The 27,880-nt window shown below is 37.9% G+C and overlaps 1 protein-coding gene and 1 non-coding gene across 3 annotated transcripts; both read right to left on the reverse strand.

Annotated features, from left to right (window-relative positions):
* Positions 1-336: 336 nt before the first annotated feature.
* Positions 337-26,754, reverse strand: LOC110059234 (peripheral plasma membrane protein CASK-like). Of its 2 annotated transcripts, none has more exons than XM_020765935.2 (29): positions 26,532-26,754; positions 26,223-26,335; positions 25,506-25,556; positions 23,610-23,664; positions 22,671-22,748; positions 21,813-21,885; positions 20,459-20,561; positions 19,974-20,057; positions 19,368-19,459; positions 18,830-18,952; positions 18,425-18,505; positions 18,081-18,120; positions 17,880-17,908; positions 17,284-17,326; positions 16,491-16,612; positions 14,588-14,674; positions 11,787-11,870; positions 10,484-10,666; positions 10,297-10,375; positions 8,491-8,576; positions 7,614-7,682; positions 6,137-6,333; positions 5,784-5,827; positions 5,281-5,349; positions 4,876-4,956; positions 4,443-4,523; positions 3,494-3,696; positions 2,664-2,780; positions 337-2,217 (listed from the first exon to the last, which is right to left on the reverse strand). In XM_020765935.2, the coding sequence occupies exons 1-29, from the start codon at positions 26,579-26,581 to the stop codon at positions 2,041-2,043; spliced, it is 2,694 nt and encodes an 897-aa protein (XP_020621594.2). In that variant the 5' UTR covers positions 26,582-26,754; the 3' UTR covers positions 337-2,040. The 2 variants fall into 2 exon arrangements, with proteins under 2 accessions (XP_020621594.2, XP_020621593.2); XM_020765934.2 differs by having other exon boundaries at positions 5,781-5,827.
* On the reverse strand, positions 9,452-9,601 carry LOC149109872 (U12 minor spliceosomal RNA). Its single transcript, XR_016208873.1, has one exon. It is a non-coding gene; the product is annotated as a U12 minor spliceosomal RNA (small nuclear RNA).
* Positions 26,755-27,880: the final 1,126 nt, after the last annotated feature.

Raw genomic sequence — 27,880 nt, forward strand, 5'->3', positions numbered from 1 at the left:
CATTAATTTTGATCGAAGATTTGAAACGAAGGCCTTTGATTGTCAGCAATTATTCAGACTTTGCCGAGGTTATTACCAAAAACAATTTCTCCCGAGTAATCAGGGGAATATACATGCCAATTGTTGAAATATTTTTTGCTGTGCTTTCATTTTTGTCCTATTTCCATTGCAGCATTTCGGTGACGTAACCGACACGAATAGCCTTGCTTTCTCGCTAGACCGAAGAGACCCGACCCAGACGGACGGCGGTGAAATATCGAGGCCTAGGAATTAGGCTAACGTTTGAAATTAGGTTAAGCGAGAGGAATACAAAATAAAGGAAACAGTCATACTATCTACATGTTCCAAATACTTTATTGTACAATTATCCCTCTATAAAAACAGTTAATTACAAAAGCGAGTTTCATCTACCAATGCTATTCAATTCAGAACCTTTACCGCGCCAGAAGCCCGCTCGTATTTACATTACCACTGAATGTGACATGATTTACAAGATAAGCCCTAAATCGACTACAACGAATGACTCCGAGCGAATCTCGAGAAATATCCAATGCTAATTGACGTTCATTCATACCAAGCTGTAGGGGCCAGTTTTATTTAATGATGCTTTAAAGTCCACAGACATGGCACATTAAATTATACCGTGTTCAAAATAGCGAGGGTTTACTCAGTGTGTTACCAAACGCCTTATCTACATGCAAGCTACCAAGCTACCAAAACCAAACAAACAAAACAAATAGAAGAAACCACGTCTCCTTCTTAAATATGCTGCTAATGGCCATCTTAAAACGGTGCTTCGTTTTCCTGCGAATCTAAACACGATCTCAGTGAAAAAAGAAAGGAAAAAAAAACGCTCGAAGATTGACGTTTTGCAAGGAAATTGAACCTCAGACAGTCACCATAAAAAGGCTTATTTTGTCTATTTTTTGAACCATTTAACTTAAAAACAAAAATAATTTTCATGGCCAGGGCTTTACAACTCACTCATGTAGAATTGTTAGAGAAGATATAATTTTATATAACTTATATTAAGAAATTCAGTAATCTTTGCCTTTTACACATATTTCGCAAGTGTAAACCCATTTACTAGAACTTGGAAAACACGGTTAAATTCTCAAACCTTTTTCTCAATCCAAATGCTGGTTCTATTCATAAAATAAACAATTCTTTCGCAAAGATAAACAACTCAGCCTTTGCAATCAAAGGGGAGAAAAACTTAAGTTCTATTAAGCATGCGTTGCGACTTGCCGCTACTCTTAGCTTTAAGTCTTGCTTAGGTTTGACATGTTTTTGTTGGCTTCCAGACTTGCCAGCCAATCAGAACTAACAAACACACGTGCAACTTATCGGCACGTGCCTGTGTTAACTTTGTATACATACGACATGTCTCTTACACGGTGACTGGTCGAGCACTGAGGAACCCAACATAACATCTGTCATAAATTAACCAAGTTAAAAACTGAGCAAGAACGGGATAGCGTATTTCATAGCAATTTTATTTCTAACTTTATCTGCGAGAGAAAACAGCTACAATCCTAATGCAGTAATACTACAAAGATCTGTACAAAATGAAGTGTGATAGCCTCTTCAAGGCTATCACTCCGTTTTCCGTGACTATATTACCAAGACTTGAGAGTGTGAAACTTGCTACTCCGTCGCACACAAAATAAATTTTCAATTATTACTGGTATATAGCAGTTCAAAGTGAGACTGAATCTCCCCTATACAACAAGACAGCAGGTTTTCAAAACTCCCGCCCTGGTGCCCAGTGCCCCTTGTAGAACTCCGCGGATATCGAGGCTATCACGTGATTGGTGGATGGACATGAACTGATCCTAACGGAACAGGCAGGCGACGACTCAAAACTCCAGCAGTGGGATTGTGTATAAGTGGAATGACTGTAAATGTTAGTTCGTCTTACAGCTGGCGCAGAGGGAGTGGGTCTAGTGACCTTATTTTCGATCTGGAAGAGGGGGAATGGGAAGAGATGGATTACGCCACGTCATACTCGCATAATTCGCAGGAAGGGAGGCAGGGGGCTTAATACACCCATGACACGGGTACCCACTGGGGTGTTCTTCGGAGGCGTTCGAGATCGTCCTCCAGCAGGCGTATGGTGTCCTCGATATCATTGTTGACGATTGTCAGATCGAACAAATGTCCATAAGTCTGACGGAGTGAGTCCGAGTCTTTGGCAAGCCGCTGAAGACTTTCGTCCTGTAACAAAAAAAAAAACAACAACAACAACACAAGATGACAAGCTTGTCAAGAGAATCAGAGTGAGCCTGGGGATTTTGCAATCAGTTTCAATTTTCCCGTCCAAATCATTCAGGTTCATGTTTGGTTTATTATCATTAGCTTTGAGTAGTTTTCCATCGAGTGTCGTAAAACCAAAATCAAAGTAATCACCCTAGCCAATGGAAAGAAAAAAAAACCAACAATCCAGTGAACCAATCAAAACTCAAAGCAAATACATGTAGCCGACGCAAAGCGCGGGAAAACGTGTGCGAACGAGTCACGGTTGCTTTTGGATTTACTCCTGATTGGCTGACAAAGTGGCGTGAGTTTTTCGCAAAGCGTGGTAATGCAAAACCAAGGCGAATGCAAATTGCTATCGACTTTCCAGTGAAAACCGCTCTAAACAATAATAAATTCAAACTCACAGCAACATCTCCATTTGGCGTGGACGGGCCTTTCATGCTGTCGTTTCCAACGATAGTTGGCGCAGAGATGAAGACAACGTACGGAGAGAATTCGGCCGTCCGAAGAACCTTGAGTGCCTGACAGAAAAACCACAATGAACACAATTGGTTAATGCTTGGACGGGCTACGTACATAAGAGTTTCTCAAGAGCTCACAGCTGTACAATGTGTATTGACTGGTTCAGCCAAATTCATGGTCTCCACAGACATCACTTTTCAAAATCTCTTGACTTGACCCTGATAAAAATAAAATTTTCCAGGCCAAAGATATACAAAATGTCAGATATAACAGCGATTGACAAATTTTCTACAAAATATCCTTCCTCATTAAGGACAAACATCGTTGAAATCACAGTGACCACAAATATTTCTTTCAGCCTTCAGTGGTATTAAATCAGCCGTGTGTAATTATATCAATTTTCCCTGACTTTACTTCAAAATGTCGAGTTTTCCTGACTCAAAGTAAAATTTCCTGACTTTCCTTGACCTTGAAATTTTTTTCCCTGACTATCTCCTGACTTGTGGCAGCCCATTACAGTACCATTCCAGATCAGCATTTATATGTAAATGCTGATCGCCAGTTAATACCAGTGATCCAGTGATCACTGATTGGCCTTTCAGGTTAAATAAAGTCTTTTATTTATTTTATTTTATCAGTTCCATCCCAGCTTCCCATCTAACTTTACGGACTCTCCATTACGTGAGCGTATGCAGCAATTCCCATTTCATTTGTTTGTTGGAGGGCTGGAAAGAAATCGTACTGAGAGGCCTCTCTGGGGGGCTCTCTTTACCTGAGGTTCCACGTCGAGTATAGCTGTAAGGCCCTGATTGAGGTTGTCCCTTATCGTGTCGAGTTTGGTGCCATACATGGCTCCCTGGTGTGTTCCATACTCCAGGTACTTGTTTGCCTCTATGTCCAATAACATGTCCTCAGCGGAGACGAAGAAGTAGTTCTTCCCATCCTCTTCCCCGTCTTTTGGTTCTCGTGTTGTATCTGACAGGAAAAATGACCTGAAGTTAGTACACCTTCGTTTGTTCTCGAGGTCAGGAACAATATAGAGCGGTTTTTCAATCGAGTGCCTCGAAAACAAACACTCTGGCAAGTCACAAACGGCGCAGAAAATCCACTGACCCAATCAAAACTCCCAAAAAATATGTGCAGTCAGCACGAAGCGCGCGAAAACTTGCGTGAGCGAGTCACGATTGGTTTTGGTTTTACGTCTGATTGGATAATAAAGTAGCGCGCGATTTTTCAGCCAATCGTTAACCGTGGTGATGTAAAACCGAAGCAGATCCGAATACCTTCAAATGAACACCGCTCTAAGCGCGTTTTAAGTTTAATAGTAGTTTAAGTATCTTCATATGTCCAGTTGGTGGTTTCCTCTAGTGGTTAAAAACATGGCGCTCAATACAGAATCCCATGTCTTAAACTGATTTCTGGAATGTCCAAAGTGCAAAAATCTAGGATGGTTCACAAGTTAACAGAATGTGAATACCTTGAAAATTAACAAATCACCTGACTTAACACGATCAGCACAATACAAAGAAGGGGGTAGTGAGGGGTGGGGGGAAAGGGGTGGGGACAGAAGGAGGTTCAACCCCAGAGGCCAACTTGTTCATTCCCCACCCCCACCACACTAAAACACACTCGCCAGTTTTTCAAGACAACCCTGTGATGGCTGCCAACAGCGAAATGACCTACACATAAGAAACATGTTGAACAAATGAAATCGTACTTACGTGGAATCGGGTAAGAAAATCTTTCGGGGTATTTATTTATGAGCGTGTTTTTTATATGCCTTCTTCCGACACCATGGGCCCCTAAAAGAAACAAAACAGGTCGATTATGAATGACTTGCATCTAAAACTTAATGGCAAACAACAACATTTCTGCCCAACACCATTTGAGCCAGCAATTTTCACTTCAAGATCAGCGGCGTTGCTATGAAACACGAGACATCGAGCAAAGAATGCCGGTATTGTTAAACGCCTGGAAGAATCATTTGGGAAAATGGCGGGTCCTTTTACTTTTTGCCAGAAACCGAACAGGACTGAAACACTTTCCTAAAAAGTTGCTTGATAGCGTGGAAGTACATTATCTACTTCCATCTTCTCAGAGCTTGTAAAACATCTATGTATGGCAAATGGAGTTTAAAAATATTCAATGCCTTACCAAGAAGAACAAGCGTCTTTCGTTTAAAGTAATCCAGCTTCACCACTTCTTCGTAAGTAACCAGATCAAGCTGATCGAACACTGAAACAATAGTTGAAAAAAAACATTTGATTAACAGGAGCTCAGTCACGGTATTTTGAGTTCTTTTGGCCACATACAAAATTACCGTTAAATTGAAGGAAACCTGAAAATAGTAGTTTACTAAGATAGAAAAACACCAAACAAATAAAAAGAAACCATAAAGGAACAAGGATGGTCAAGGATGGGGAAGACTGACACGGATTACTAACGACAAACTTGAAAAATTTAGGCTAAACTTTTTAAGACCCCCAAACCGTGACGTAGCTCCTTTGACATTCTAATCAATTTGAAGGCAAGTTTGTTTCCCGATCAAGTCATACAAACCTGCATTATGTTTAGCGACGTACTTATCCCGACCGCTCTTCTTTTTCTTGTTGAACCAGATGCATGTTGCTGGAATAATAATAGTAAAAAAAAATTAACACGGTACATGTGAAGTTAAGTATTTAGAGCTCAGAGAACAACATTTCTACCACGACAGTCCAAACGTTCTCGCTAAAATCAATCAAACGGACAAAAGAGGAATAGAAACAACGGCTAAAACTGACTGGAAGGGAAACACGGAATACACGCTAAGCAGTATTTTCAATTTACTAGGCAACAAAATCATCTAATTCAAAGATAGATTACAAATTGCAGCGTTTTGGAGTCAAACCTACCCCCCAGTGGATACGATCTGATCCTCATCACAACAATTGTTCACCCCTCCCTGCCTCAATTCCCTTCCCGTCTTAAGAGATTGCCGCGATGCACTGCCGGTGGTAACATTCTACGGTAATAATGCAAAAATTCCCCACCCCTCCTACTGTCAAAAACGCTCTCACCACCATTCTGTTTCCTGGCTTTTTCCGCCGCTAAACACGAAACTCGCCTAAAAATAGAAAAAAGGTGCTTGTTACAACAGGTAGCTAACAGGATGAAATACCACTTGTAGTGTGTCACTACAACATCACTTATAGCACTCGGATTAACACGATTATCTATACTTACACAAACAACACCGTGATGCATTCTCAGTGACTGGGAATGTGCTGAAATACGATCTCTCAGGTCTGTTTGACCATTTCGTTATATCATTCAATATGACGGTGATTTAACAACAAACGACGTTATACGAGACTCAACTTCGACAGCATTCGGCTTTAATCGGAATAACTCGACAAAGACTCGGAATACTAACCATTCCTGTAGCTCGGGCGAGGGAGCGAGTCCAGCAAAGCCGTCTTTATCATCAGCTTTCATAGCCTGCCACCAATATGGGTCGGTTTTGCTCACTACTTGAATAATATCCCCACAAGAGAACGATAGCCCAGCCTGTTGGCATGGAATAAGGTCATCCCCTCTGGGGTCGTAATCAAACAGCGCCCGCACGAACACCTGAAACATTCAGTGGTATGTCAGTACGTTATGTAAAAGAAATGACGAGTCCACAAGGAAGCGCAGATATAGGGATAGTAAAAACAGTGAATACTTCTAAGTCGTCAATAAATATCATATTATAATGACGTGAAGCAAACCAAGTTGGTTTCAAATTTTTCAATTTTATTGCAATGTTTAAATAGATTAATACTAACTGGCCTTCGAACAAACACGCTAAAATGAACTATTGAAGCGAAGACCACATGGTGGAAGAATTCCCGGGGGGGGGGGGAGAGGGTGGTGGTGGGTATCCTACTATGACAAAAGTTTTTTGGGTTACCAAAAACTGATTGAATGTTATTACTATAACTTGGGGAAGGTATTGCTGTGTATAAGTGTATAAGAGAATTAACAAATGGTAAACACCATAGCGTGTACTATTGAGTTATGGATGCACGCGGGAGGTTGCTAAGCACGAAAGAAGCGTAAGAGTCGCACAAGGCGGTAGCCGAGTGCGACTCTAGCTTCTTGAGTGCTCAGCAAACCTCCCAAGTGCATCCATAACTCAATAGTACACGCTATGGCGTTTACCATTTGTTTTATAACATAACATTGAGACATTGGAACAACAGAAGTTCTTTTATTGAGCTACATCACAAAAAAATGTCGTCTTACATGACAAGAGAAAACAAGCGCGCGAAAATTCATTCATGACAACCGACTGCACACCAATTACTCGATAAAGTTTCATCTTCACACAACTGTGAAGACAGTTTCGCATTTCTGGGAGAAGAACGTCGGCCATTACTTTGGAAACAATGTCTGTCAAAAGATTTACTTTGTGAACATTAGCACACACGTCAGCAGCGTACACCCATGGGCAAATAGTAGACGCTAAATTAACCAATCAGAGCGCGCACTTTGCTTTAGTTATGTTATAATAGCAATTAGCTTGTTATGACAAAACTCTCTACACAAAATATCAGCAGCATTGACATCATAGTCCCCGAACAAACGGCGCTGCACAATTTTAACTCTACGGTTAGATTAAGTCTTCGCTGGGTCAAACCGGACCTTATCACGTTTTCCGTCGCATTAAGCGAGCAGGAGTATTTGTGTTCCACCCTGGATGGGATGCTAGTCCATCGCAAGGTCCCCCCCAGCATTAAATTTGCCAAACACATTTATACACCTGGGTGGAGAGAGGCACTGTGAAAGTACTAAGACCAACACTTAACAGTTGAGATGATAATCAGTTCCTAAAGCAGAAAATTAACTACACTTCATGGGACACTTACCTCAGAAACTTGCGTGACATTTCTTGAGCTTGGTACAATTTTGAACGTCACATTTCCACTTGCGTCACGCTACGGAAAGAAGAAAAAAAACAGTTATTTTTAAAGGTGATGTCGTATTTTCTTTCTCCTTCAGTAAGTAACTTAACAACTGCCCCGAAAAATTACGCGACTTTCTGTAGTCCACCAAATTAAATACAAATTAAGCTTAAAGTACATATGACATGAAAAATAATTTCTGCTTATTTGAAAGGCCTTTCAAAATAAAGAATGGCCTTTTTCTTTTTGAAATATCTTTGTTCGTTTTAGAGATATTGACGTTTTTCTATTATGCAAATTAGATCAGTGATGACATCATATTGTTTGCAACTAAAAATGGTAAAATACTGAATAAACGATATCTCTAGAAATATTGAAGCAGTGTTCTTGAAACTTGGCACGACAAATGTGCATCACAAAAGGAACAAAATGACGCCCACAGAAGTGATAGCTGCTCGAATAGAAATAAGAATGCTTAGGATTAAGAAAGATCACGACGGAATACAAACGATAATATCATAAAATTTAAACTAAACTTTTCTAGACGATTCACCTGTGTCGTAACAGCTATCAAAACCTCTCCAAGATCGACTAACAAATTCTCATCACTGACAGTTGAACATTTCCTTTATGTCGATTCTAAGAATTTGGAGGTCAGTCAAGATGGCCTCCCCTCTTTGATGATTCTCTTTATTCTCTTCACTTCTCTTCTCTTCCTTCAACAGTATTGAAATTGTAAAGAGAAATTCTGTTTTGATCACTGTGGTTATACGCCTAATGGGAAGATTGTTTCACACACAATATGGTGAAAGCAATGCCGTCAGGGTATCGCAGTACTTACCAAAATAGCTTGAAGATTTTCCACTGATTTATCCGCCACGTTCACTCCATTTATTTCTCTGATTTCGTCTCCTGGATGTAGTGTGCCTGAAGAGAAGGAGGGAAGCCAACGAGTCAGAGAAATCTATCGGTAAAACAGACTTTTCTAAGGCCCCGTCCACAATATCCAGAGAAATTTGACAATGTCGTTTTCATACTGAAAAACGCATGAAATGTTTTCCGTGCACACTACGCCGGAGAAATTTGAAAACGCAACAAACAGAGGTCATTTTGGATTTGTGTTTGAGGAAAATTCGGTCAGGGAGATCACGTGATTATCGTGACGTCATCGTTTTCGCAAAGATTCGTTTTCAAAATGTTTTCCGTCTACATTAATGAAAACGAAGAGCCGGCGTTTTCAAATTCATCTGGTTTGAAGAGCGTTTTCGAAAAGCTCCGTTTTCGTGACGGATTAGTGCGGACGGAAGGCCTAACCGTAGAAACAAAGCTGCGTTTTCAAATTTCTTCGGCGCGGTGTGGACGGGGAATAAACTTCTGTAAGACTGCTACAAAGAAAACCAGGACAACGACAGTCGCAACAGAAACCCCTCTACAAAGACTTGTACTGAACTGAACGAATGAGAAGTTTACAAATGAATGTTACGACCTATCAGTCAAGGAAAACAACAACAACGTAATGAGGGCCGGATCTAGGATTTTTCAAGTGGGGCGAGCTGGTACCCTGGGGTTACAGAATCGAAGGGGCATGTCCGCAAAATGTTGTAATTTGAGAATTGGAACCTGAAATACCAGCAATGCCACAAAGCAGAAATTACAATGAGGAACCCGACCAGGGTGTTTCCCTATATTTCTGCCATACTATTCATAATATATTCACTTTGTTACTTCTTTTCTTAGCGGCCAGGCTCCTATAGAACTTCCAAGTGCGCTGATTCTTTTTCTACTTGTGATGTGGGGATTGTGGCGGAGGCCGCTACAACAAGGGCATCCCGCAGAAGTAAGCGGGTCACCCGAGGGCAGCCTGCAACTCCGTAAAAAATTGAAAGTGACACTAGCCACAAGATCTGGCGTCACCCAGATCGTTATTTTCCTTACTCATTAGTTTAAGGCAAAGATTCGATAGTTAACAAAGCTGTCTTATATGCGATCACCACACCACACTTGTGGGAGGGCATGTTGCACATGAAATTAAACATTTTGATTATCCGCTTTAAAAAATACGATTTTCCTGTGCAAATTAAGTATGCCACGTAACGATAATCAAGATATCAAAATTCACAAATTTCAGGGAGGTTGTCCGAAAAACTCTTCCACGCATGCGCAATACAACTAAAACAAGAAAACGTAAAACATGCCTTTGGATGCCATATTTTTTAGTATTACACAAAAGTGAAATTAGAATTTAGTTACGTTGAGTGAAAGAATGAATTTTCACTACAATATTTGCGGTAGATTACCGGTGTTATGCAATAGAGCTGCCAAAATCTCAGCATTGTGATTATCGTCAAAACTACAAAGTATTGAGGACAACAAACTGGTTTTGTGGAGAAGAAGTAAAACATACCACTGACTTTATCGGCATTTGCTATTAGAAATTCCAGCCAAATTAAACCGCGAAAAAACAAGACAATTCAAAAGAAAAGATTTTTCTGTGCTTAAAAAGAAACAATCGCTACACAGCTCGTTCAGCAATTTTCATTTCAGCTAAAAAATGGCCTCTTGTTTTCCACGATGGCGACCAACAACAAGAACATTCTAACAAAGTTTCAAAGCTGTTGACTTCAACATGTCAACATGATAAACTCACCTTGTCTGTGAATCATTCCCCCATGCATGATCCGCGCCACAATACACCTTCCCTCTTCATTTAGCTTAAGAGTGATGCCCTGTGAAGGGATTATGCCCACAATTAATCTCGGTCTTGTACCGCCGCTTTTGCGCCCTACGAGAATTCGCGAGAGATAGGCAAGCAGAGCGTGCACACATGAACTTACCATAGGTTCGTTGGGATTCTTGTGAAACTGGACGAGTCGAACACGTGTTAGTTTTTCCGGTCGATCTCCTACAGAATCGTCCATCCTACTGCTGTACGGAGTTGTGTTATCAGGCTGATACGGATTGACTTCTTCACCTGAGGTAGTATTTCTCAGCACCTCATCGTGCGACTGCAGCATTGCCTGGTGGGAAAACATTTCTGGTTAAACATCTGAATGCGATTAACAATCATTATATAATAAGTTGAATTATTCTCGCGTTTTGATTGGTTCTTACTTATGATCTATTGGAGGACAGATGTACAGATGACGTCATTAACATCTGTTTGGTTGCGTTATTACATAAAACAAGTGGATTCCATGTTGCCGTGCCTCTCAGATTTGGTTTAGTAATTGATCACAGATGACGTCAAAATGCATCTGTCTGTGATCTATCACTGAACAGACGCACGGCAGCATGTTATGTATTTGTTAACTAGTTAGACTTGGATCACTTTCAGCGCGATATCGCGTGTCTTCTATATAGGCTTGTAGTCTCACATTACTGCGCATATAACGACTTTGATTGACACTGGAAAGTTTTAACCGATGGAAATTCGATTTTCTCTACTTGGACATTATCCCTCTTAACTGGTGGGGTTTAGGGAACAGGTGCCACGTGACTTATTTCGACCAATAACGCGACGAAAACGTGACTCATTTTTTACTCTATTTGGAGAAATTCAGATACAAAACAAGACTGCATTCAGATGGGATCGCGTCATTTGCACAGCGCTGTTCAACAAAATCAACCTCATTATTGCAGGGGTTCTAATCAACATCGAGCTAACAACGTGCAGATTTTAACAGAGTATCACTTTGCATAAAATCGATTCCATATCCAGTACAGCTGATACTGAGCTCTTAATAAAAGAAGAAGTCGTAGTTGACACTCTGTGAAAATTCAGCCTAAGTCGCTCATACCGCTCCGTCGTAATCCGACTCAATTTTCCAACAGCCTAAAACATCCTTGTTTGATTTTAGTTCTTAATTACCTCTTGTTTTCTGTCTCAGTGAACTACTCTTTTGCTTTTGAGATTCCGCTACAATACAAGGTAATGCTGTACATCACCTCAAACAAGAACTTAATATGTCAAATCAAAGAACATTTACGTACAGCAGGGGAAAAGAGTCAACGACATAAGATCTATGAAGTCAAATGTAAGTTGAGATAACACTGCAAATGTTGTTGTGGGATCAACTATGTGATAACCTCTCAAAGTGACGTGTAATATGAAGATGTCACAGTTATTTCACTACTTACCATGACATGAGGGTCCGACAAGATATTTTGTAACTCGTAACAATCGTCGTCGTCCTCTGCCCGAAACTCGATCAATTCAACAACCTACGGGAAGATATCATTTGATATCAGCACGACGGGTAAAATAACACAGATAACAATCAGCATCGTTCAATAAGCAAAACTACAGAGCAGTTATCTCACGGTAATGGAGGCTGGAAAGCAGATGGCAGCAAATGCTGCACCTCCAATAAAGCTTTCGCAGGAAAAGAATTTAAACCGGAAAGCAGTCAAATAATTTAATGCGTGTACTTTAGTAAAGTCCTATTCTAAACATTCGAGATTTGCCGGATAAAGAACCGCACCCAGCTGATTAGCATTCATCTGATTTCGAAACATAAAAGGCACGTTTCCTGCCTAAGAAGAATAAATATTAGTCTGCTTTAAGCTTCAATTTTAAGTTAATCAAATTAAAATGTAGAGGGCAAAAGATAACGGAAAACATTGTGATTACTTATCGGTTTAACTGGGCCAGGTTGCTTGAGAGCTGATTAACACTAATTCAAGATTAAAAGTTGATCAAGGTTCATTTTCTCTTATAAATCTCATAAGTCGCAAAGGTTTTCCATTGCTATTGCTTTATAAATTGGCGATTGATGTCAGCTGCGGTCAAAACTGGAGGAAAGAAAATATGAACCGAAAACTTGACTACGAAGTAATAAAACTAAAATCAAAATTTCAACTAATCATCGATTTATTACCTTTACCCTGCTTACACTACAACCTGCAACAGGTTGGCACTAATCCTACTGAAAACAACAAAATTCTTCAAGGGATATTCTGATATTTAATTCTCCGCCTCTTCAAACATGACCTATTCTTTTTAATGTAAATTCAAGCTAGAAGGAGATCACAAGAACTCAAGAATTAACTGTAACAAGAGTTCTATTAATTTGTTTCAGGGTACCATAAATGACGTGTTAACTGGAGGTAGCTGACAACAGTTTGAGCGAACCAATGTGAATAAAAATTTGGATTCACGTCATCGTTGGCAAAAAAGAAAAGGAAAAACGTACTCGCCAAAAAAAAATCGACCATGGGTAGGTACAGTCTTAAAGTGGTCTTAAAATGTTAGCCTTTCCCCAGCCTCGAAGTTCTTATATAAGCAAGGTTATTATAGAAAAAAAAGCGTACTTATATTTTCAACTCATCGTGCGATTTAGTTTCGTTCCCGCATCTCTTGTGGGTGAAGCCGAAGGTGAGATCTGGCCGAATCCGATTTGTACCACGTGATCACTTGTCAGGAATGAGACAGGCCAGGCGAGAGCGCATGCCCAAAATTTCAAGTCAATTTATCTGAAAGTTTCGTGATCGATGAAAAAAAAAAAAAACATCGTCTTTCACAAGATACCAACATTGCTAATCGCTTTCCAACAAAAGGTTCTGACGTCTTTCAGTTGGCTTCTTTTAACTGCTCAGCCAATCAAAGAACCAGCTGTCGCTCGTGCAATTGATCGATGACGATTTCTCCGCCTCTCGATCAAACTTACCTTCTGATTGGCCAATGAGGAAAGCCAACATTAAGACGGTAAAGCGAAGCTGATGAGATGTCACAAATTTCGCCGATCTGGCACGGACATAGACAGCCATAATTATAATTATGGGAAAATGCTTCGAGTTCCCTTATAAAAAAAAAAAAAAATTAAAATATTTTTTCTACAGGACAAATCTTTCAAAGTTTGCAGATTTGAACTACAATTTCACCAGCCAAATCGCCAATCATTTGAAGACTTGGTCACGTTTTCAAAAAAAAAAATACTTGAAAGATTCAAACACTGACGCCGAAATAATATTCAACTGTTGAAAACTGCTTCGTAAAATGATCAGTAGCCAGTTCTTTTCATTATATTTCTCACTTCTCAAAAGTGACCAGGGTCACTTTTCTCTTCACAAAGTCCATACATTGTTTACCAAACAGGTGACGAGAATTAAAAATAAATCATCAACTGTAGAATAATGTGTTGACGAACTACCAAATTCTCAAGACTTGAAAGCAAAGAATCTATGGCCACTGGTATGGAGAGTTCGCATTTTGAGATTGGGAAAGAAAGGAGTGTTGTAGACAGGTTGCTGGAATGGGTCCTTACATTTTTTTTTTTTTTTAATCAATTTTTTCTTTGTTCAAAAGGTTTTCGCTAAGCAGTTTCAGCATCTACGCATGATACAGAATCAACAGTTACAACGAGCAATCTTTAACAGCAATAAAAGTGGTCTTCTTTGTCACCACAAACAACACACGAGTTGTAACGAATAGTTGACAACAATAGAAAGCACTAGAAAGCGGTAATGGAAGCCGTCGGTAGTTTTATGAATAATGAATATTGAAGCTTTGACAGGCAAGTTTCTCGCTATTAACCTGTTAACAGTGGCTAAGGCAAATGCAAGGAGATTCAAAACAAACCATGAAAAACCCAACGGATAGTTTCGGTAAAGTCTCTGTTCAGAAGGTCTATAATCTCCGCCGATTTTCTTAAGAGAATTGTCACCTCGAACTTTCGTGATATGAGAAATTTAACGCCTGTTGTTTTCGGATTGATATAATTGTCATTTTGGGTACCAAAAAAGGTCAGCTTAACCTAAACTTTTCGGCAAGTGGACAAAAAAGCTCCTTGAGTAGAACTGCGAAGACTCAAGTTCCCCTCGAATGACCGAACAGGACAATTTTAGAGCGCAGCCCAAAATTAACCTTCAGCACATAAACGCACTTGCTTAAAATTCTGAATGAAAACCACACAGAATGTGATCACATTTCACAGTCTCACCTCTTTTGCGTCTTGCACGGCGCTCGGAGAGGACGCTGAGGGACAAGTCCTATTTTCATCAGTCCACTCTTGACTTCTATCATAGACCTGCAACATGGCGAAACAACGGCTTTGAGACAAACGCGCACGGAAGCATTATACAGCCATCTTATAAAAGATATTTGACAGATAGGATCAATTATTAACCAAACCGAGATAGCATTTGAATATCAAAACCCACAATACCCACTAACCTACTAACTAGCAAACGAAACTTTGTAACGATTCCGTCGAAATAACTTTTCGTTACAATATCATTTGAAAAACTCGAGAGGGGAACGTAAGCCGCGAGCTCGTCGGCGAACAATTGCGAGAGAATGTGACTCGGATTCCATCTGTAAAACTACTGGTTTTGGCAAATTTGAAATTAGTTATTTAAAAATTTATGTGTCGAAGCAGTTATGTTTTTTTCTTCCTTTACCACAACTTTGGCATGTTTAACAATAGCCATATAAGCTTGCTATGAAAGCAGTATTGTTTTCATCAAAAATGCAGCTTTTGAAAACAACTCGCCTAATATTTTATTGCTAAATAAAAGGAAAACGTCCAATTAAAACGATTCAGATTTAAGCATTAAAACGCAATGGCTAAAATGCCCGAGAAAAAACTGCCTTGCGGGACTAGCTCATTTTTTTTCTTTTTTAAAAGGCACACACACAAAATGCGCATTGGGTTTTGCTAATGCTACAGTACCATTAACAGCTGAGCTATCCCGCTTACATAATTCAAAAGTTCCAACTTTTGAAAGTTTCATTCATTCTTTCGCCAAAAAGCTGCAAAGATCACGAAAGATTTGATGCGATCAAGCTTTAACTTAAATGACATATGCAAAGAAAGCGCGTTCTTTTCTAAGCATTGATGTTTCGCTCACACGGAAGAAAAATCTCAATATCTCTTTGTGGCGAAGAAGTAAACTGAACCTATTGCTTCTAATAATTTGTTGTTTCGGTAAGGATCATAAACGCAGAACAACTTAAAAATAACTCAATCAAATTCGCCCACTCTTCATTAGACACTCAGTAATTATATCAACGAAGGTGAATTCAGAGATAATGATAATGTGACAATCAAACCTCGCTGAGAGGACACCCACTTAACATTGACACCATGTTAGTGACCGTTAGTCGTATTCCGAGGTTAAAAGTTAACGGAAACCAAGGTTTTTGTTAACGTCGTTTAAAATCGTTTTCAACTGACAATTTTATAGTTTCATTTTTACTATGTCGAAATTTTAAAAGTTGGGCATAAAATAAGTGCAACGATTATTCGACGTGGGCGCAAATCTTAGAGTAACACACTCTTTATAATGCATGAACAATAAGTTATAGAAAACCACAGAAATAATCAGATTATCACACGTGCGATAAGATTTGTAATACAGTCGAACCCCTATTAGGCGGCCAGTAATCAAAGTTCCGATGAGGGTTTTTCTATTTTTTTTTTTTTTTTTTTTTTTACCTCTATTAAACGGCCAGTCCCCTTTGAGCGGCCACTATCCATTTCCCGAGGGTGGCCGTTTAATAGAGGTTGAACTTATCGTATAATTGTTCCTCTTGATCTTCGAGGGTTAGTTTTAATTTTTCTCTACTGACTTGCATTTCATTCGCCTTCTCCTAAATGTCTCGGTTGTAACCCATTCACATACAATAACGCTCGAGGTCTGTGGTCTGTGTCGAGGTCTGTGGTGTTTTAAGAGGATTAGACACGGATTTATAATAAGACTGGATTTATAATGGACTTATCGCATATTTGGGAAAGACGTTGAATCGATAAGCTTGCATAATCCTTCTAATCTGAGGTAGGCGTGGGTTTAAATGGTCGTGTGTGGGTCTATTTGAGCCAAAAAAATGTAAAATTTTCTTACCTCTAATAAGGCTTGCAGAGTTTGATGTTCGAAAAAGTTTTGTAAAAAGTTTACATCTTCGTCGTTCGCTCCAGTGAGAACTTGGATCTCTTCTAGTGAGTCGAGAAGTTGGCCAATAGCCCCTGGAGATCAGAGTAAAGAGTTGGAGAGAGAGAGTCAAACTATACGTCAGTACAGCTCTAGGTCATAAATTTTAGTCGATTATAGATTCCAGGGTCAGTTAGCTATTAAGCCTATTTATCTTTGTTTTTAAACAGAGTTAAACATGCTCATGTTTAAAAACATCAGCATGTTTATTTTCCAGTTCGTACTGAGATTTCATGACATGTTGCATAGAGAATTTAATAATTACTGTTTTCCAACTTAATTATCGGTTTGTAATTTGGTTTACCCTCGCTCTTTGGCACATTTTGCCGAGACATTTTGCGGGGACATTTCCCAGAGACATTTTTCGGGGACTTTTTGCGGGAACATAAATTAGGGACTTGTTGCAGCAAGATTATTTTTTTTGCGTGCCATTTATTGCCAATTTTTGTCGCGGAGACAAACTTTTCTTTCCCAGCAACATGCTGCATGGAATTCATCTGCTTTGAATTCGTGTGTCATGAAGAACAGACAAAATGGCCTCAATTTTCAATCTTGCATTATGTGCACTGCTCTTGTAAAATGTCCCCGCTACAACTCAATTTTTTTCACGCCTGAATCCGCTTCGTTTGCACCAGCATGTGTACTGTCCCTGTGCAACATGCGTCCAGTAAACTGAATTTTGTATAGAGAGACAAGAAATCACTACCTGAAGCCGACAAGTCGTCATCTTCATACTCAAAAACATCGTCCTGTTTAAAAGTCAAAGAAGTATATAGAATCAACGTTGGGTAACCCGTGTGATCTAAACACATCAAAATAATGCTATCTACTGTCTAAACAATGCCCCAAAAAACTGACTTCTTGTAACAATTATCATTTGCTCTCTTTAACTCGCCCTCTCCTAAAACTTGTCCATTTTACCTTACTTTTATTCTTATTTCACTGTAACTGTAATAACACTGTATTTCTTATTTTTACTTCTTATTTCACTGTAATTGTAATTTGTTTTGTTCGTTTGTAGGTTTATTATATCTATTATTTTTACTAATTTCTCGGCACCTTTCTGGTTCCTAACCCGCACCGCAAGTTAACTAATTTTGCAAATATGTGGGCCAACTAGAAAACTGAAAGGTTTACTTGACCCCGATACATTAACTTAAATATTAATCAACTGAAAACAGGTATACTGTAAATATAAAAAGCTGTAATTTTATCTACAAATGTAAATTGTAAGAAAAAAGTATGTTGTTGTTTCTGTGATCTACATGTAATTTCTCCTCGCAGTGTTAAAAGAAATATTACCTGAGACCCAATAACATCGCCATTTGCCACTGTAAGACAAATTAAAACATGGACATAATTAAAACAAGTGTATACATGTATAATTTTTTCAAAATGTAAAAGTTGAAAATTGGGATACAGGAGTGGCAGTTTTTTTTCCAAACTGAGTTTCAGTAATAGGAAAACACAGAATTTAATTAACAGAAATTAAAATTATCTTACTTGGGAATTTTCTACTGGCTACAGCAGCCAAGATAGCTCCCTGCAGAGTGAAATAAACACTTTTAGATTTTGGTTATGGATGAGACACAAGTTTGACATAGCAGTGGAGATATCGGTGTCATTGTATATCAGCGCAGCAGTAGATCCTTGCACCTTCTTTATACACTTGGGTTTAAAAACTGAGACAATTTGAAAATAATGCCTTGCCAAAGAAAGTATGAAAATGACTGCAGCCAAGGCTCAAACCCAACCTGTTTGATGGGTTGTTCAGCACACAAACCATAAAACAACTATGCCTCCCACACAGAGAAAAACATTGAACTATTAGTGTACATGTACATCACCTTCAACTTTCTTCTCGCATTGAACTTTTTCATTTCATCTACTGAGTCTTGAAGATGCATTCTCTGAGGCACATTGCGATTCTAAAGACAACAAAATACACAGTAAGGACAGTGAACAACAAGAACAAATATAAACATTTTAAATCTACTTTTAAATCCACTTTTACCTCTGAAGATTAAACAGTGGTAAGCCACTAATTTATAATGGCCACAAAAATGCCCACCACGTTCATCAAAAAGCACTTTTCTTTCGTCTAATTTTAAGGATAATTGTTTGATGGGAAGACTAATCTGTGGTAGGACTGTTATTGTTTAATAGTGAAACACAACATTAATTACTCTCACATCATTAGAGGAACATAAATTTTCATAGTCTTAAAATATGCAGTGCTCAAAGTTTCGTACACTTAGCCATGGATGCTGAAGTGCTTCTCGTGCCGTCAGTCTGTCATTCTGATCATGTGTCAACATCTTCTTCACTAAATCTTTTGCTTCATCAGAAATGTTGTCCCAAATCTTGGCTCTCATCTGAAAAACAAATTAATACATGTACAAGCACAGGCAACATTTTTCTATCAACTTGACAAACACATGAAAAAATTCAGGCACTAATAATAAACAATAACTTTTCAAGCAAAATTATTTCATACAAATTTTGAACCTAACAAATGTTTCAACCTAGCCCTTCAATTGAATAAACACATTTGTATATCTTATTACATATTTTATTGCATGTAGCATCAGTGTATATATCCGTCTTGCAGCATTTTGGTGACCTGGTAGGGTGAGTCAAAATAAACCGAAGAGGGAAAATGTGCAGCAATACTACTGTACACACATATGTCTCATACATATATTTACAAAATAATTTGTTGAGCACTGTATCCAATATTTTTAATTCTTTTTTTTATTTATTCTTGATTTATTTCTAAAGTTAACATACTGTGGGGATGCCTTTCTTGATAGACTCATATACTTTTTCCCCTGTGCCATGGAAGGGAAAGGATCCACTCAGGAGAATAAAGAGTATTACACCTAAGAAAGACAATGCAATAGTCAGGTTACATGTACATGAATTCAAAGATTGCAACTACAGTGGAAACTAACATCACAGATACCTTTATTATGAAGTCTGTAGAGTAACAAACTATTAATAATAATAATCTTACACCCAGCCAAAGTTACTAAGTTAAACAATAAAATGTTTGAAACAGAACCCTGGTATTAAGATGTCTTCTCCTCACAGTCAAGGACAAAGATGGCTGCTTTCATAACCTTATACTAGCTTGTGCACAAGTTAAATCAGCAAAACAAAGTTACATTGTTGTACCAAGAGAAGTACTGTAAAAAGGGACAAGTAAAACTTAAAAGATTTAATTTGTACCAGAACAATCTTAATCTCTAAAAGCTAATCTGGGCTACATGCACCCAACAGAGCACTTCATGTGACAAGAAAAGACAAATTTCAATTTCATTACACATACAGTAGAACTTCTTACATTGTGGGAAAGGCATTTTTTGAACATCGTAAAGAAACATGGTAGCTTACCACATCCCCAAACATCCACAGGCTTTCCATACTGTTCCCTGTTTATGACCTCTGGTGACATGAAATGTGGTGTTCCTATGCGACCTACAAAATCAGTGTAAAATCACAAATCAGTGCATTATTCTTCCAATCTAAAACAATTCAAAATCAGTCTATGACATAGCCTTCTCAATCTCAGACTGCTAAATACAAAGCTTTATCCCTAGGCAGGCCGCTTACCTTCTACACTACCCAAAACCTACTCATTTTACATTTACATGTAGGTGTTAAGAGATATTAATATATAAAATCTTCTTCCAATCATATGCCCGCTGTTGTAGGGAATTGTTCTACATCATTACAGAATTACATTATTTTGGCAAACAAATTATGTGTTTTGCACTTCATAGAATAATGTTTATATTTATCTAATACAATAAAACTTCAATGAAAGTAACACAGAGTGGGATGCATTGATCAACAAATTATGGTCCCTTTGGTCTTACCACTTGTGACATAACCTTCTTCCCCAATTTCTGTAGCGACACCAAAGTCAGCAATCTTGATTGGAGCTGAATTCTCCTTACTTGATAATAGAATGTTATGAGGCTGTAATGAATCAAAAGCATAATTATAATAAACATGCCACACCGTACATCATGTATTTTCAATTACTGATAAATATAACATGGAAATAGAAAAACAGTCAACCCCCCTACCCCTTCCCCCTCAAATCCATGTGCAGCCACCACTTGCAATCACACACCCCTCTTCAAAATACCAAACAAATACATTTATTACACCTTAAATGTTGCCATATTAAATGCTACAGAAACAAAAAAGTTTGACAACCAGCCATTTTCCTAGCAACCTTTCATAAGCAGCCAATTCTGTCTAAAAGACAGGATAATTGCTCCCCGACACTGCTTGTACAAGGCAATTTCACATGAGTCCCGTGTTCTGGCCTCTTATACATGACCACATACAGTGTAGCACGGGTATTGTGGGTGGTCATTTGTAGGAGATTAAAGCAAACAAAGATCGTCACTGAAACACTTTTCATAAAAGATATAGATGGAAAATATTTGCTATGGACAGTACTTGTCCCAAAAAGCAAACAGTTTTCGAAGAGCAAAGCTCTACAAAACTGTGAGCTTTGAGGACCAAAAAATTAGACAATTTCCAAGAACAAATATCCAGGTACCTTTTTGGTCTAAACATATTTCTAAGACAAGGCTTTTCTGTTTGATAGATCTTGAACAGGCTGCACAAGATGAAAGAACTCTTGTATAGCCTGTTCAAGATCTACCAAACAGAAAAGCCTTGTCTTAGAAATATGTAATCAACAACTAAGGCAGGATATTTATCAGGGCAAGTTTCTTAAGATTTGTTAGTGAATGTAAATGCAAATAGCGTTCCCAGATAGACTATCTTTTTAACTATTTTAACGTAAGAAATTTTGATATTCTCTGTTATAAAACTAGGAATAGTAATGACCTTATTTTAGAAAAAGTTAACTTGGAATGCACCAAGCGTGCCTTTTTCTACAAAGGTGCAGCTATTTTTAATAATTCCTTTTAATGTAACATAATTTTAATGAAACTTTTTACTAGTTTTACTTATTTTTTATTTATTCATTTATTTATGAGTAATAACGAAGAGGCAAGATTTGCTGTTACTTAATGGGATCTGCTACTTCCTCATATGGTTATTCATTTATTTATTTATTTATTTATTTATTTATCTTTTAACACAGGACTTGCATTGATAGCAGTTTTTTCTTTAAAAATGATGCAGCAATCCTGTATAGATATGTTTTAATTATTATTTATTATTATAGTTTTCATAAGTTTTTTTTACCTTGAGGTCACGATGAATAATATCATTTTCATGACAGAAAGACACTGCTTCCAGAACTTGTCTGAGGTAGTGACTAAAAACAATAAGATCAACATTACAAGATGAACATTCTCCACATTTTAGGATGCCTGGCAGGCTGGCTGTGTTGGGTTGTTCATTGAGTGGTTTGGTTCAAGCCTTGTTGTGGTCGCTGTGTGTTGTTCTTGAGCAAGACACTCACTTGTTAGTAATTACATGTACTGGGGAATGCATGGCAACCTAATGATTCGCACGCTTGACTCCAGATCAAGCGGTCTGGATGTGAACCCTGGCCGGGGTCATAGTGTTGTGTTCTTGAGTTGGACACTTCACTCTCACAGTCCCCCTCTCCACCCAGGTGTACAAGTAGGCAAATTGTTAAGGCAACCTGACAGATTGCCTTGAGGTAACCAGTGATGGACTAGCATTTCATCCAGGAGGGAGTACGGTAACAATACTCGGGAGTAGCCTCTTCATGCTACAGAGATCAGAGGTTAGCACCAAGAGCTATGAGCCAGATGACCTTAAGAAGCTTCACTTACCATTACTACTTTCACAGTATCCACCAAGTATACACTATCCATGAGTATAGTTTGGTGGCTGTGAATTGTTGGGACATTTCTACTTGAGGGAGAGTGATACAGTTTTAAAATAATTTTCCTGAAGTCTGACATCCATTTGTTGCTAGTACATTACAGAGTAGAACATTAGACAATCCCTTGAGTGATCATTTTCTTTTATTCTCGTCAACTGTCTTTTTGATAATGCAAGAATACAGTAAGGAGAAATAAGCCAGTGCTCAAGCTTGGAAACTAAAGGATAAATCAGTAGAGTTCTCACCTTGCTACAGCTTCACTGTAAACAAAACCTGCATGAACACGGTTCACTATTTCAAAACACAAGTCTGCACCATCCATGCTGTAAATAAAAGAGAATTGGAATAAATCAAAATGAAATAAAAATTCCTTGTTGGTGAAACTCATTATAAATTAGTTCATCAAGTTTAAAAGAAGGAAATCATTAGCTACACTGTAGCATAGATTTTTACAACTTTATGTCTAGATTTTCTCTTTCAAGTTTGAGTTGAGAGGATATATATGAAACAGTCAAGACAGTATTTGACCACATTTACAAACACCTCGAAGTTCGTCAAAAATACTCTGCTACACGTTGTGCTTTTAACTCTCTTCTTGCTATTTGAAAATGTGGTGAAACACAGTTTTGAATTGTAGTCCCAAGACATTGCTTTCTATTGGTCAACACCAGGAACACAGTACCAATTTGAAAGTCTACGCATGGAAACCCACCAGTGTCTGCATTCTCAGTGCCAGAATAAAAAGCGACTCAATTTGACATCTACTCTCTTTTTTTGTTCATTGTTGAACCAAGATAAACCTGAGGTCCACAGTGGACAGGAAAAAAATACAAGGTCAACAAAAAATTAAAGGTCAGAAAGAATGGCCAGCTGCAAGCAGTTAGATGAAAATGCATTCCAAGTGATCCAGATAAAAAAAAAATATATGGATTTTTTTTAACCATTCAGATTGAGCGATCAACAATTTTGTCTAGGTAGTAGTTGCCTAAATTGACGTGCAGTTTCCTCCTCATGGATTGTTTCTTTGTTTGGCAAGCATAAGCTTGGGAACACCACATTTTGGAACTTAAAGGTTACTATAAGTTTCTCGATTATTTATATATTGCACTGTGTATACGTACATGTAATTTCTGAAAGTATGTTTTTGGATTTAATCTCCAATAGTATGTTTTGTGAATACTTACTACTCAAACACCATGTAAATATGGCCATCCATCGAGTAAGCCCCTATAATTTCCACTACAAAAGAAAAAAATATAAATAGTTAATATCTTTTATAATATCTTCCAATCAGATTAAAATTACCCTGCAAATATCAAAGAAAGTTCCTTAGTCAAGAATAACATTTTTATTACTTCTTAGCACAGGAAAACATCAAAGAGAGACATAAAATTATTGATGATAAATTATTAACAACAAACAAATAAACTGTAGTGGGAATGGAGTCTGTTTCTAACTTCTCAACTTCCTTTCATGATAATGTTGTTAGGTAGTGCGCTAAAACGTCAAGGCGTTCTTTTTAATTTTTGTATTCTTAGTAAAATGCCTTTCTAAATAAACGATTGTTCTATGATTTCAGTGGTGTAGTTTGAGGATTTATATCTGTCTAGTAGTCATGCGATCAGTTTGCATAAGACACAATTACACTAATGTCAACATCTGAGGAACAAGAAAAGGCTGACAAATAAATTTTTGCATTCGTAGTAAAATGCCTTTCTAAATAAGATTATGATCATTCTATTTTTTCAGCGGTATATTTTGAGAATTCATCATTGATAATCAGCCAATCAGTTTATATAAGACAGAATTACACCAGCTATAACAATATCAGCTAATTTCTAATGTTTTAATATCAACAGCACAACTCAAATGACAACATGTGACACAGAAGAAAAGTCTGACACATGAATTACACGGGACAGGATTTCAAGATTCACAAAGTATGATAATAAGGTCAATCACCTCAAAAGTCCAACTCAAAAGGAATGATATTAAAGTCATCTGGAACAAACTCACTAGAAAATACTTGTTTCTGAATGCATAATATAGTTGTTTGAGCAGGTAATAAAGACTCAATTCAATTCTTTATTTACACTATCTATATAGGGCATTTACATACATAATATTTCATTAAGGTAAAGTAATGATTCTATGGTAAGTAAATTTATGTGTGAGCGGTGACCAAAGTAGCAAGAGCTTTCTGTTTCATATTTAGAAAGTAATCTTGCAATAATTATCATTACACTGTCCAAGTATTAGCCGACAGACCATTCAAAAATCAAAACGATTATTCTAGTCAATTTCCTTCTAGGTAAGTAACTCTTCACTCCCATTTCTCAGTCTGAATCAGTAGTCGTTGGTGTTCAGTAACTCTGTGTTTGAATTTATAAGCCAGCATGATACAGGTATAATGGTCAAAGTAAGATAAAATTATAGAACAATTTTATCCTTTTATGTTTTTCACCCTAAACATTTGCCAAGGCTTCAGCCCAGTACAATGAAGAAATTTGCTGTAAATTCTGCCAACATATCCTTTTGTTCTATCGCAACTTCAATGCAAATAAGATCATCTTTATTATCAAAATATTGCACTAAATCATTACATACATTGATTAAAGATCCAAGATCAGCTGTCGTGCTGTAAAGGAGCATTCTTTTCGTTTACTCACTAGATCTAAGATTTTTAATTATACATACAACATGTATTTAGATGTCTTTTCTGTGTTTGATTAAAGGAAGGTTACATTAGACATTAAAATCGAACTTGCATTTCAAAACAGGAAATAATCATTTGATTTATTTCAGTGATTAAAAGAGATTTTTTTGTGGTCTAAAAAATAATGTTTAACTATCTCCCTTCCTAAAGGCATGTAATTTAGCTCTGATGTTTTAATTCACAATCTCAGGGATTTCTGAAAGAATATATACTGTACATTGTATCAAACAGAATGTGCTGATTCCTTCGTCAAGGCCGAACAGTGGTCTCCAAGTACAAATGATTGATAATGGATATATCTTATCACACACACAAAAAAAACGTGGACACGATAATCCCTGATAAAGGAGTGAATGTTTCTTACCAATATGTGGATGGCGCAATTTCTGACAAATGCGGGCCTCCCTTTGTAAATCTGCGAAAATAATAAAAACACATAAAGCACGGACATTTGACTGCCTCATCGATCAATCAATCTTGTTATTTCACTTAAAATTTGCATGGTTATGGATACCGCTTCGATAGAAAATGTTAGTCAAGCCTATAAACACGCAAAAACATAGCGACGCGAAACAACCGGAAAATGGTCACAAAAAAATACAAATCTTGTTCTTTCAATTGATAACCCCGTCAGTGAGGATATATTAACGAAAGAAAACATATCTTGCTTCACTAACTGTGCAAGTCCAATATCTATGACACAAAGAATAAATGATGGTCAAATGTCGCGAGCACAACGTTAAGAGGAGTTCGCTTGCATTTAACGTTGTGTTTGAGCGTTTTCCTTGGGGACATTGTGTCATAGGTTTCTTTCGAGTGTTTATATTGAAAAACAAAACTTATGAGAGCACTTTTCCTCCTGTAATTTCATAGCAATTTGGCCTTTAACAGCGCCGCTTGACAGCAAAAAAATAATCGACATCGAATGTTAAAGTACGCCGTATTTGCGACTTTGAGCACATGCAATATATCCAAATGCTTTTCATTACATTAGATTTAAAACATTAGCTTAGGGATAATAACTAAAATCCCCTTGCACAGGAATATTATGTATACAATCGGCAAGATAACGGTATCCTACCTTCCTCTGTAAGGCCACTGGAAGATGACATCTTCGCAAGGTCCACAATTTTCACCGCACATACTCGCTCGTTCCTCTTGTCGAAGCATCGTCGAATGACACTGAAGGTTCCTCTGCAAACACATTAATAATTTCGCTTTGGAGTCTGCACATTTCGACAGTGATACAAACTAAGAAACATCAACAAGGTAATACAAGAAGATAAGAAGTCATAAAACTAAGATAAAAGCCAACCACGCGAACTAAAATGATTCGCAGATTCGAGAAAAAGTTCGCGCGACCCGTCAGAAAATCAACAAGTACACTAACTTTCCGATTTGCTCTTGCAGATCGAACCGAGCTGGAAAACCGTTCTCCATAGCATATGTTGGAGCGTTCCTTTCCAAGGAAGAGTTTCTGACCGCTGGATTTCAGGATTTCCGAGGTGGTACCCCAACGAGCATGGCTAAAAAAGTTTAATAAAATCGGTGGGCGAAAGGAAAATGCCTTGCCCAGATCAGATGAAATGACCACTGTAACAGCTGGAAGCTTGGCTACCTAGTTGCTGTGTAACCACTCCACATTACCGCGGGGCACAGGTATAGGTATCGAAACTATTTGGGTCGGGGGATTGCAGCGTTCGTTCCTCAATGAATGAATCAATCAATCAATCGATCGATCGATGTATCGATCGATAGATCAATCAATCAATCATTAGTCCGTGAGCGTCAAAGTTGTAAAACCGAGCAACGTCTTCCACATGCCTTGGAAAACACCCTTTGAGAGAGCGTGTGCTAAGAATGTTCAGTTCTTCTAAATTCTATCATAGCCACAAAACTAGCAACGGACTTGTTGACCTAATGATGGCTTGAGCGCGCGGAGAAAATTTACATTTTGAGGAGCAAACTAAACAGGTGATTTTCCTTTCTTTCCCTAATGTTTTCTGAAAAAAGTAAAAAAAAAATTATGTTACAATAACTGCAGAAATTCTAGCGCTGTCAATGGCTAATTAGCAATTATTCCACGAGCGCGCATTGAATATGAGATGGTAGATAGTCAATGACACACGTGGGTGGAATAATTGTTTTATCAAAAAAACGCCCCCCAAATACAGCAAACTAAGCTAAAATAAAAATTAAAATGCTCCACGAAACCAGGCGTACGCTTACCACATTTGCAGAGCATGGCTCATAACCCCTGATGGCTAAGCGAATAAAAACTCTTGAATTGCATTATCCAAAGATACAGTTTTTTTTTTTTCATTATCAATAAGCGGACAGGCAAATGAATTTATAATTTATGTGATGTGTCAAGTAGCGAGGCGACATTTGACAATTTATTATTATAAAAACAAATTGACGTCATTTTTCATGTGTCTGTCGTGTTATCGACAATGAATTATTTCGTCATAACATTGTCAAAGTAGTCTGTGGATCAGGAGACGATCGCCTCCTGGATCCACAGCTACTTTGACAATGCTATGACAAAATTCATGATCACTAACAGGATAGACGCATGAAAAACTGTCGTCAATTTGTTAATGTTTCTTTAGCTCTTCCTCAGACCCTTTCTGTAGAGTTATAGAATTCGTAACACTTGTGAAACACTGGGAAAAAGGTGGAAACACTTAAAAACACAAAAAAAATGTGTTCTAGTTCTTAAAAATGGCTATCCACGAG

Source organism: Orbicella faveolata, unplaced genomic scaffold, assembly GCF_042242905.1.
Source record: "Orbicella faveolata isolate gen_17 unplaced genomic scaffold, um_ofav_v1 contig_25, whole genome shotgun sequence".
Taxonomy (NCBI): Eukaryota; Metazoa; Cnidaria; class Anthozoa; order Scleractinia; family Merulinidae; genus Orbicella; species Orbicella faveolata.

What these genes read in the sequence shown, in the direction of transcription:
- LOC110059234 (XM_020765934.2), bottom strand. Translation starts at nt 26,581, where the DNA reads ATGGAGAACGGTTTTCCAGCTCGGTTCGATCTGCAAGAGCAAATCGGA. An exon ending in TACAGTGAAGCTGTAGCAAG is followed by an intron (nt 21,886 to 22,670) that starts GTGAGAACTCTA and finishes TATTGTTTTTAG; the next exon opens with TCACTACCTCAGACAAGTTC. An exon ending in AAAGACGCTTGTTCTTCTTG is followed by an intron (nt 4,524 to 4,875) that starts GTAAGGCATTGA and finishes TGTTTCTTTTAG; the next exon opens with GGGCCCATGGTGTCGGAAGA.